The 12,060-nt window shown below is 45.4% G+C and overlaps 1 protein-coding gene across 1 annotated transcript in view; it reads right to left on the bottom strand.

Annotated features, from left to right (window-relative positions):
• Gxylt2 (glucoside xylosyltransferase 2) overlaps positions 1–12,060 on the bottom strand; it is a 107,193-nt gene that overhangs the window by 12,250 nt on the left and 82,883 nt on the right. The window contains exons 4-6 of the mRNA XM_075983337.1: positions 8,401–8,652; positions 7,168–7,291; positions 437–609 (exon numbers count right to left, since the gene is read on the bottom strand). Of these exons, the coding sequence (XP_075839452.1) occupies positions 437–609; positions 7,168–7,291; positions 8,401–8,652 (549 nt within the window). The remainder of the gene's footprint in view (positions 1–436; positions 610–7,167; positions 7,292–8,400; positions 8,653–12,060) is intronic.

Here is a 12,060-nt window from a genome sequence, read left to right on the forward strand (position 1 = left end):
AAAACAAAAATAGTTAAAAAAATAAAGTGGAAAGTGATTGAGGAAGGTATTTAGTGTCAACCTCTGGTCTTCAGACGCATACTCACCCATACATACACATGCAACAGGCACAAACATGTACACACACATACACAAATGAAGAAAAAGTAATAAAGGATCAATCGCTGCTTTCAGTGCAACAACTTCTAATTGACCAGCATGAGACATGATTGCTTAAGAGCTTGAAGCTGGTAACCAGGCAACACGCTTAGCTTAAACTAAATAAAACAATCTCACTTTTGTTACATTCTCTTTATCCTGAGCTCTTACTCCATAGGATGACAAAAGGCACAGGAGATCCCCCTGGGAGTGGTTGGCCTTCACAGTACCCACGGATCATAGTGCTTGAAGCACTGAATGCTGGCAAGCAAGCGTCCGCTTTGACGAGCACACTTACATCCCGGATTGCTTCATAGAGGGCTCGGAAAGTGGGCTGCTTATCGTCATGGTAGACACCTCGGTTGCCGTGTAGAACAGACACACCTTCCCGCTCAGCCTCTTTGCAGTTGCTTCCATACATGCAGTGATCAGGGCGGTAGTTCCACTGGCAGGGGAACACGTAGAGACACTCTGGTGGCAGATGAAGAGATAGAGCTATGGTCAGTGCCCGCTGTCACCTGTAAGACTGGCGCTTAAAACGTAACATTTATAAGCCACACACTGCACAATTTCAATGCTTTGGAGTGTGGCTGTGAATCCCAGGTCAAATATTCCATGCCACACTTGCCTTAATTCTGAGATCAATGATGGCAGGGACACCCATTATTGATGATAGAGGAAGACAGAACAATACCTAAAATAGGAGTTAAACCAGGGCATCAAACAGCCTAGTGTTCTAGCTTGCTTTCTATTGTTGTGATAAACACCATGACCAAAACCAGCTTGGAGAGGAAAGGGTTTGTTTCATGTCAACTTCCAGGAGCTCAAGGCAGGAACCTGGAGGCAGGCACTGAAGCGGAGGTAATGGAGGGGTACTGCTTACTGGCTTGCTCCTTATAGCTTGCCTAGTTTGCTTTCTTAGATAAAGCTGGACCACTTGCACTATATAGGTGGCCTCACCCACAGTGGGCAGGGTCCTCCCACATCAATCATTAATCTAGAAAATGTCCCACAGAGGTGCCCACGGGTCAACATGATGGAGCTAATTCCTCAACTGTGTTTTTTCCATAGGCAACTCTAATTTGTGTCAAACTGACAAAAATTAACCAGCACACTTGTATCTGAACCCCAACTTTTCACTTATGAACAGTGAAATCTGGAGCCAGTCACTTCTTTACTGATTTTGATTATTAAAAATTTAAAATACACCAGACTGAGGATGAGAAGTTGCATAACCTTCATGAAGCCCTAGGTTAAATTCCTAGAACCTCAAGGTAAAAAATACATAGCAAATGTTAACACAAAGCGCCAAGCACACAGGACTGCCCAAGAGTATCAGCAATGATCATTTCTTTGGAAAGGTTTTGTGAGGAGGACAAACTCACAAGATAGGAGAGCGTAGATTAAGATAAAGAGTTCTCTTCAGATTAAAAACAACCCAAATATAAAACTTTCAGTGAGGCTCCACCTCCTGACGGCACCACTTCCTTCCAAAACATGCTTGGGATTGACTGTCTAGACACAGGAGCCTAGACGGAGCATTTTATGTTCAAATCACAATACTGATGAACACCAGCACACAGTACTGATGTGGGATTCCCCTCTGTATGCTGTGAATATCATTGGTTAATAAAGGAACTGCTTTGGGTCTATAGCAGAGCTATGGGGTAACAGAGCTAGACAGGGAAAGCTAAACTGAATGCTGGGAGAAAGAAAGACGGAGTCAGAGAGAAGCCATGTAGCCCGCCAGAGACAGATGCCGGTACTTTACCAGGTAAGCCATAGCCACATGGCAATACATAGATTAACAGAGATGGGTTAAATTAATATGTAAGAGTTAGCCAATAAGAAGCAAGAGCTAATGGGCCAAGCAGTGTTTTAAATAATATAGTTTCTGTGTGATTATTTCAGTTCTGGGCAGCTGGGATGAATAAGTGGTCTCTTACAACACAGTACACCTGTGATCAGTGTTTATGACAACTGTCCCTAGACATGCAGGATCATTCTTTACCGTTTTGTGGGTCACAGATCTCTTTGAGAATCTAATGGAAGCTTTAGACCCCAAGTACGCAAAACTGCAACTGGGGGTGGGGGAGAGGGATACAGATCTAAAAGAACATTTGTTTATAAGTTCAGGGTCTTCATGTCTCCTAAATATCAGCTATGTACCCCAGCTGCCAAACCTCTAATACAAAATGGAACTCAGAAGAAATTCAATTCACACCTTAACAGAATTTCCTGGGATGAAAAATGCAAAATATTGCACAGGTAATCATAGAAAGCATTTGTCACCTGTGTCGCTGTAGGACAGTGGTATCCTGTTTTGACAATTTCATTTAAATGCAGGCTTTAGTCAGGATGCAATTCTGCCAGAAACCGAAGCTTGGAAGAGCACTCCAGGAAGAAAAGATTAGATTTTGAGAAACTGGAACGTGTTTTAGAAGAAGGTAAATCATCTTGGGTTTGTTGAAGAAAAGATTTCTTCAATGGGGAAGGACTGTAGAGGAAAAGCTGTCATAAATACGCTAGTCTGAAATGGTCACGACATAGAAATCTGTGTTGGGTTGCAGATAACTAAGTAGCTCATAAAATGTGAGGTGAGGCAGAATCGGAGCCAGAAGTGGAGCAGCTCCCAGGATCCGGGGTGGGGACTAATTGGTGTCATCTTTTCGGCACTGCTGGCTGGATGAACCAGCCATGGATTCTGTTCTTAGGTTTTAGGATTTAGAAACCAGGGAATGGATGGTCTGACTGGTTTAGCAGGGAAACACTGGAGGGCAGGGCTCTTGGACACATGAAATGGGGAAAGAGCTATTTCATCCAGCAATGGAATCTGTTATCAAAAGAAAGGGCAATCAGCAGTAGGAAGATGAAGATAACAGATCTGGTCTGGGGGATAGCTTAGTTGGCGAAGTGCTTGCTGTATGAGCATGATGGCCTGATTTGGGCCCCAGAACGCATGTGAAAATAGTCAGGCTTGGTAGCATCTTTGCATTCTGAAGCAGAGAAAGTAGATCCGTGCCGTTCATGGACCAACCAGACTAGCCTACGGGGCAAGTTCCAGGCCAGTGAGATCCATGATTGTCCTCTGGCCTCTACACATAACACACATGTGCACCTCCTCCTGTACACTCACCCCCACCCTCCAAATACATAGATGTGTCTGTTTATTTGCAGGTTAACTTTGTAAACTTAAACTGTCCGCTTTATGAGCAGGAGGAAGAGGAGCAGAAGGGCTAGGCAGGCATCACTGAGAGGCTGAAGACAGGCTACACAAAGGACCCTGTCCAAAAACAAGTAGATAAATTAAAAAAAAAATTCAAAACACCCTTTCTTGAAGCCCTTGGTCTTTGCTATTCTCTCTCTCAAAGTTATATTAAAACTGGTTCCCTATGGGTGATATCCCTTAATGACTGATATCTTCAAGACCCACACAGTGCCAGGACTCCCTTGCAGCTCTGATGATTCATATCCAGTTGGTGCTGAAGATTACAGTATGGTTTGTGCCTGATCATTTTAACTTCACAGAAAGATGAGCTTGACACTCAATTGCTACCATCTACCAACGGAGCAGAGACCTTTGCAGCAGGACCGTTGTGTGTGGTTGTTGTGGTGGTGCACACCGGTAATCCCAGCACTCAGGAGGCGGGAACAGGAACATGAACTGACATGGTCTGTGTAGGGAGATGCTTATTTTCTCTGTGTGTGTGAGTGTGTGTGCGCACACACATGCTGAATGAGTGGAGTGAACTTTATGCCTTCCTAGACTGTAAGTATCTCAGTCTTGTCTCTTGCTGGAGACTGCTTTCTGTCCCTAATTCCCTTTTGCTGTGATTTTGTTTCTCTTCCATTGACATCACTCTATTTTTTTGATTCTACCCATTCAACCAACTAACACTTCTGGCGCCTTGTACTGAAACAACAACAAAACCAAAACCATAAACCATGCCCATCTCACATGGACCCTACAATATTCATTCTTGTCTCTTGTGCTTTACAGAAATCAGGGCTGGTGAGCTTCCCAGTTCACCATGTCCAGAAGCGCACCTAATGTGAAGTAATTGGTCTGATCACCCTCACAGCACAGTACTCAGGACTTCCTGAGGCTGACTGCTTTGTTGTGGTGTTCATTCAATGTAGCCAAATAGCCAAGGCCAGGGCCCTGGGAGGTCCTGGGAAGGATGAGAGTAAGAACCTAAAATAAGGCCTTCAAAGAGTGTGTGTGGCTATGGGCCCTACTACCTGTGTCCTCCGGAGATCCTGACTCCCTAGTAACATACATTCAATACCTAGTCTGGCTATGTACGTTCCAGGGACAGGTTAGCTCTTCTCTGCCCCTTAGAGAACTGTATATTTCTGTTCTGGTGGGACGCTCTGCCCAAAAAATTAAATCTAGTGTAACTTTGGAAGACACCCAAAGTCAACCTCTGGCTTCCACATGCATGCACCCACACACATGTATCCATGCCACATGAACACACGCACATGTGCATGCACACACAGAAATGTGAGGTCAGCCTTTCATTCAAGGAGAAGCTGCTTTTTTCCACATACCAAGAAATGCTCTGTGGGACCAGCCGCCTGCACAGTCCCCAGGGGCTTCAGTCACCTCCACCTGAGTCAGTCTGCAACTGAGCCATGCAATTCCACACCCACACACATTTTACGATCTAATCATGGCAGGACGTTTAACAACAGATTTTAGCTAATGACTTTTAAATACATATCAGTAAGTAGGTTACTGGCTACAGGAGACTCTCTTAACCCTAACACCGCAGTCCCGTGCGGCAGGTTTTATGTGTGTGACTTCATCCATAGCAACCCAGTAAGCCACAACAATAAACGTATTTATCTCCTAGGTTGCTGCCAGTATGGTCACTCTCCTCTTTACAATGCTAAAGGTGACAAATCTTTAAAAACATACAGTTGGCTTTAGGTTGTGAAGAGTTCACATGCAAAATAAATGAGAGGAAAACATATACGCGATGGCTGTCCTTAGCGGTTCATTAGAGAGAGCTAATGTTTAATACAGTGCCAAGGTAAGTGTAAAATGGGACCAAACAGCCACACAAAGGCCAGCAAATGACCTATCACTGACCTGAAACCTGAGCTCTTGATTGCTTACTAGGCTCTGCTCTGAACCAGGATGTAGAACATAATTATGTCATAGTATCTTCGGGTCAGTGGACCTCAGAAGGAGGCACCCAGGTCATCAAATCCAACTGGGTTTAGCACCAATGAAAGGCAAGGCACACACCAGGCATCATTCCCACAGTCCATGCTGCTGGCCTTGCTGATCCCTGCAGAACCATGTGACTTTTCCCCTGGGAGGGTGGAATTGGAATGAAGTTAGCCTTTGTGGGTGGCTGGACCCATAACAGATATGAGTACATTGTTTTGACGCCTGGGGAGCGAAGTGACAATCTTCAAAGAGGAATAAACAGCATCAGAGGGAGGGGGTAAGTGTATGTCACCTCCATTCCCCACCAGGTCCCCTCCTGTTGCAGTTACTGGGCTGAGCCTGCCAGCATTCCCACTCCTTGCTTCTATGAGATACCATCTGCTGATTTAACAAGCAACCTTTGTTCTGATGCTATCTGCAGGGCCCCAGAATCCAAACTGACACCCCTTCATCTACAGAAAAGACATTTTCCGCTTAAGAAGAAAAACGAGGTGCAGACCACATACTGGAGGAGAGAAATGGATTGGAAGTTGCATGTAAAGAGCCAAGACGGGCTCTGCTCATCTAGCTAGCACTGGAAGTCTCTCCCCACAAACCCATGCTGGCTCGCTTGTTTTCTTTCCTAGGATTTGGTTCTTTTTAATCCAGAGACCTACAGCATTAGGTTTCATAGCAGATGCTTTTCTTTTTTGTGGCCTATAACAAATGCTTTAAGGGTGACAAGCACCGCAGGCCACATCACTATCAACATGGCTCTCTACTTCAGGAAGGGAAGGACTGATAAGACAAGGACTACTTTATTTTCCCTAAAGATTCCTCTCAAAGGAAACCATTGTTTTCACTTTAATGAAATTAAATAAACCTTTTAGCAAAGGGGAGGGGAGGGAAGAAGGACATTTTATTAGCTTTAAGGATTAATATGAAAACACAGACCAGGAAATTTCATCTCTCTGTGTACTAGTTATGATTCTATACTCTATGATAAAGACCATGATCAAAGGCAACTTGGAGGAAGGGGTAGTGGTGGAACAAGACTTTAGTCCCAGCAGGAGAATCTCTGTGAGTTCAAGACCAGCCTGGTCTACAGAGCAAGTTCTAGAACAGTCAACACTACGCAGAAAAAAAAAAGCGACTTGGAGAGGAAAGGGTTCATTTTATCTTACGCTTCCTACATCAGTCATTAATTGATCAAGAAGATGCTGCATAGAGTTGCCTACACATAGAGTCGCCTAGAGGCCAATCTGAGGGAGTCATTTCCTCAATTCAAGTTCCCAGAGAATTCTTGCTTGTGTTAAGCTGACAAAAAGCCAACCAGGACACCCTGCCCCACTCGGTACCCTCTGACAAGTCACCAAGCTAACAACATATAACATTTTCTTTTGCTCTAGATAACAAAACCAAACCTTGGGGGATCCGAGATCTTAACCTAGGCCCTCTGCACTCTGGACAGGTGACTGAATTTTAAAGCTCAGGAGCCACCTCCCTTCCACTAGTAGTTGCTCCATGGTGAGGGTCTCGTGCTCACACGAAAATACTGTCATCTGGTCATCTGGTTCTGCGTCTTGCGTCACTTTACGCGGCACTTCTTGGAAGGATGGTGTGGCGGGACAGAAAAGGCTCTAAAACCAGAGTGCAGCGTTGGAGGCTTCAACATTTGGCCTTTTGTGTTAGTGGCTGAGGACCTGCCTCCGCAGATACCCGGGAGGCAGATGTAAGGGTGGGCCAGAGAAACACAAGCCTCTCTGTGCACCATGGAGGTCCATCAATAGCAGCCTGTGTCTAGAATGTTCCCTATGAAATGAGGTGGGCGGACTCCTACACGGTGGCATTCTCCAAAGAGCGCTTACCTGGGTTGAAATAAAAAATAATATTTAATAAATCCTGGTCTCCCCACGTGATGGCATTCTTATACTTCTGGTACAGCGGGAGCAGCATGTCCTCCCAAGCCAGGCCTGTTGGAATCAGGCTGTTCTGGAAGAGAGGAAACCGTGAGAGCAGCTGCAGGAAAGCGAGTGTGCCTTGTCCAGTGAAAATGCTTTCCTGTCCTCCAAGATGCAACACACAGGACACACAGGTGTGGTCCTGCTACCCTGGGCACAGAACCAAGCAAAGCGAGGGCTGTGGGTAGATGCTTGTGGGGGTGGGTACCTATGGATGCAGAGTGGATCAGGAAGTAGAGAGGGCCCTTTGGTTTTCTTTTCTTTTTCTTTTTTTTAGTATTTATTATTTGAATGTATATGTGTGTGTGTGTTTATTATGTATGTGCAAACATGTGTCGTGGGGAACATGTAGAGGTCAGGGGACAACTCCTTTTCTACCTTTATATAGGTTCTGGAGATGAAACTCAAGCCACCATGCTTGCATTGCCAGGTGGAATCCCCTTTACCTGCTCGGCTATTTCGTCAGCCTTGTCTTTCCAGAGGTGTATGAGAATGCCCGGTTGTGTGTGCGGCTATAGGCACACGTGGGTCACAGCACACGTATGGGGATGAGATGGCAGCTTTTTGGTCTCTAGTCCTGCCTTTTCCACCTTGTTTGAGCAGGGTCTCTTTGCTGCTCAGGCCAGGCTAGCTGACCCATAACTTCCAGCATTGCTCTTGTCTGGACCTTTAGTGTTCTGGACTGTAGGCAACTGTGCTTCTGTGTCGGCTTTGCATGGGCTTTAGGGAGCTCAGCTCCAGTCATCAGATTTGCATCACACTCGTTTGACCCTCTGAGCCCTCTCTGTAATTCAGAAACATCATATAGTATTTCTGAATGGAGTCTATGAAGCTTCACAGTATACAGTTGCCTGGGCTTCTCCTGAGCAGAATCCCACATTTCCAATACTTTCCTCCCACCCATAAGCCCGATCAGCACAGACACACACCCAGCATGTCCCTACTGGAAATTCCGGGTCTTCTGTTTCTTTATTTGGTTTGTTTCTCAAGGGTTTCTCTGAGTAGCCTTGGCTGTCCTGGAACTCACCCTGTAGACCAGGTTGTCCTTGAACTCACAGTGCTGGGATTAAAAGTGTGAGCCACCACCACCTGACTTCTAACTCCACATCTTTAGGTGGGATTTTTCCAGCTCTTCCTTACCTTGAACTGCGTACTTCTGATGCGAGTTAAGTTCATGAGCATGACCCCCGAATTAACCCCTGTAGAGCCGTAGAAAGGATGGCGGGCAAAGCGGCTGTACCAGCCAATCTTGGGGATTTCATGCTCTGGGGCCATGGCAGCAAGCTGGGTAGAGTTGAACTGTCTCAGAAGCTTCCAGATATCATCCACGGGCCTCAGAAAGAGGACATCCGTGTCCACGTAGAGAAGCGAGTCCACATCCTTTAAGATCGCCTGTGTGTACAAGGGGGCAGGGAAGCAAAGGGGACAAAACAAAAATAGGTCAGAAACAATGGAAATGACCCAACAGGAAAAAAATTGCTACTGATACTTACTGACCAATGCTGGATTCCACAAGAGGTACCACTATTAGCCCCCTTTCCTCCCTTCCACTTTCACCCGAGGGTAAGTGTCAGTCAAGTGAAGACTTAACAGCAGATAAACCTGGCACTAGACTGGCCCAACAGCCCAACCCGGTCTAGTTGTATATTGACTAGACTTTCAACGAGATCAAACTGGAAACATCAACTGAACACTGTAGCTCTTTTTCTGTTTGCTCGTTCTTCCTTCCTACAAGAAACCCACTTGTCTTTCCCTGTTAGTTCTTTGTTGGAACAATCAGGGATTGACAATTTGATATAGATGATCTCCAGGCCTTCCTCTAGCTCAGGGGTGAGGGCTCTATTCTAGGAGACAGCTCTATATCTTTCTAAGATGGTATTTTCAGCCTATGGCTTTGTTAGTAGATCCGGGCTTGACAAGCTTCCCCAGTAGAGGCCAGATGGTGCATACTTCGGGCTCCGTTGTAGCCAGTTGGCCCTGCTGCTGCATCCTGGGAGCAACAATGACAACTTGTACATGAACAAGAGTGGTTGTGATCTGCACCTCATGGAGGTGGAATTTCGTATCATTGCTGGATGCCAAAGAATAGTCTTGCTTTGAGTTTTAAAAAACCATAGGCTTCTATTTCCCACCAGGCATTCCAGACATCTTTCCGGTTAGTCTCCCCAGGTGAAGGACTGTCCCCTGCACCCCTACCTCAGCTTCCAGGGCTAAGCCCTGGAGTGTAAGACTTTAAAGCTTGAGTTAGCAGTGATGCCACTTGCCTCATTTTGTCATTGTTCCCGGAACTTAGGAATAATTTAATCAAGGGAAGAGTTAACTTTTCCTGAGTCCTCACTGTAACTGTACATGCTATGAACTAAATGTGTGTGTGGGTATATGTACAATTTCACATAGTAAAGCTCCGGCACCCAAATGGAGATATGGTTTTGGAGGACCACGAGGTTTACTGGGGTCATAAGGATGCCATCGTAACAGCACAAGTGCCCTTTTGACAGCAGGCCTCAGGAAGGGCCCTCCTCTCGCTGCCGCATTAGACACAGTGAGAAGGTGGCTGTGGTGCATGACAGGGAGAGAACCTTTTCCCCGACCCCACCCTGCTGGCATCCACGTCTCAGACACTTCCCAATGAAAACTGTGGGAATACATATTTCTGTTGTTCAAGGCAACCAGTCAGCTGTGTCTCGTACTCATCTGTACTCATCTGGATCCCCAGAACTTAACAATGTGAACATGTGTACCATATAATCCAGTTTCGTGGGGATTTCAGCCTGGAGGTATTTCAACACCTACTCAGCTAGCTCCAGTCTCTCTCTTTGCTCATCTATTGGAGCAACAGCTTTTATAAATTAGTGTATGAAATTAAAAACAACAGCTATCTACCATTAAAAAAATGTCCTCCTGACTCCCTGAAAAACTCAAAGGTCTTGAGTTCATTCAGAATTGTGATTCTGCAATTGAGCTTATAAACCATTTTTTTTAAACCTCTATCACACAGCTGGAAGTGGTGATAAATACCTTTAATCCCAGCATTCTGGAAGCAGAAGCAGGGGGATCTCTGAGTCGGAGGCTAGCCCTGGTCTACAGAGCTAGTTCCAAGATGGTCACAGCTACACCGAGAAACCCTGTCTCAAAACAAACAAACAATCAAAACTGCCACACATTCTCCTTGCTTTTCCTCTTTCTATGGGAAGGTAAAGCTTGTCACGGGTTGGCACAGCCTACAGTCGTCATTCAGAAATTTACAATTCTAGTGTACTGTGGAGAAAGGGTAAAAAGCTTTCTACAAAACTATTAAGAAACATGTTGGGATACGAATTGTGGTATGTATAATTAGGACCATGGTGTCTTACGCACCCCCAAGGCCTTTCAGGGGCTTCATGTTCTGCTCATCTAGTTTTACGCGGGAAGGAAACCAGAACACACCTGCTCCAAAAATGATGAACTATTCAGCTGAAGACAGGACCCAGGAGAGCTATCTGCCTCCCTCTCTGCTTTCCTAGAAACAGGACATAGACCATAGACACACAAAAACAGAGACCCTTTTCATCTTCCCCCACCAGTTCCTACCCAGAGAGAGGAGGTACATTCTCTTCCCAAGTCCTCATCAGCTCAGGAACTGAGACTCTGCAGCCTTTGCTCAGCCAGCCTTTCCCCTACACGTCTTCTGGAAGCCTGCAGCTGCTTTTCTTTGTCTTGTCATTGCTTTGATATTTATTATTCTCAAAGGGCTGGCGGGATGGCGCAGTGGGTAAAGGCATTTTCTGGAAGCCTGATGACCGGAGTTCAATCCCAGAGACCCATAGAGTAGAAGAAGAGAACCAAGGCCCTGCAATTTGTCCTGTCATTTGAGTTTTGACACATGTACCTGTCTCTCTCTCTCTCTGTCTCTCTCTCTCTGTCTCTCTCTCTCTCTCTCTCTCTCTCTCTTTCTCTTTCTCTCTCTAGCCAAATAAATAATATGGTCGTTTGAGTAAGAATGGCTCAAATATTTGAAGCTTAGTCACCAGAGAGTGGCACTGCCTGAAAGGATTAGGAGTAGAAGGAGGTGTGGCCTTGGTGGAGGAAGTGTGTCACTGGGGGGGGGTGGACTTTGAGGTTTCAAAAGCCCATGCCAAGCCCAGTGTCTTTCTGCCTGAAGATCAGGATGTATCTCTCAGCTACTTCTCCAGCACCACGCCTGCCATGCCTACTGCCATGCTCCCAGCCATGATGATCAGGGACTAAACCTCTGAACTGTAAGCAAATCTCCAATTATATGCTTTCTTTTAGAGAGCTGCTTTGGTCATAGTGGTCTCTTCACGGCAACAGAAGAGAGACTACGGCAAATATTGTAATGAAATTTCTGGTTCCCAGTTAGGTAATTAAATAAGTCAGGCTCCTGCCCTGGTCACCTGTGTGTTCTCCCATGTGGTGTGTGTGTCACGTGCTGATAAACTTCCTTCTCTTATGACTCTCCTGTGTCAGAACTCTGACTCAACTACAGACTTAAGAGGATTAAGGGGGGAATTATGTTTTATCTCCCTCACAGGGAAGGAAAGCTGAAGAACAAAAAAGTATTCTAAGTCTAAGACAAATAAGGCGAGAATAAGATGAAGTTGTTCGCCAGAAGCGTCTAAGGGAACATGACACTGCATAGTGTTGGGAAAAAAAAAACCAACTAATTTAAAATCTTAGAATTAGAATAAAGGGGGTTAAAGAGCAAAACCTGATAAGGCAAGTTCTACCAACCTTATAATTAGCTATGCATCTCTAGAAATATACTAGCAAACTGAAGTTCATGACTGGGATGATTTCATT

This window comes from Microtus pennsylvanicus, chromosome 8 (assembly GCF_037038515.1).
Source record: "Microtus pennsylvanicus isolate mMicPen1 chromosome 8, mMicPen1.hap1, whole genome shotgun sequence".
Classification (NCBI taxonomy): domain Eukaryota; kingdom Metazoa; phylum Chordata; class Mammalia; order Rodentia; family Cricetidae; genus Microtus; species Microtus pennsylvanicus.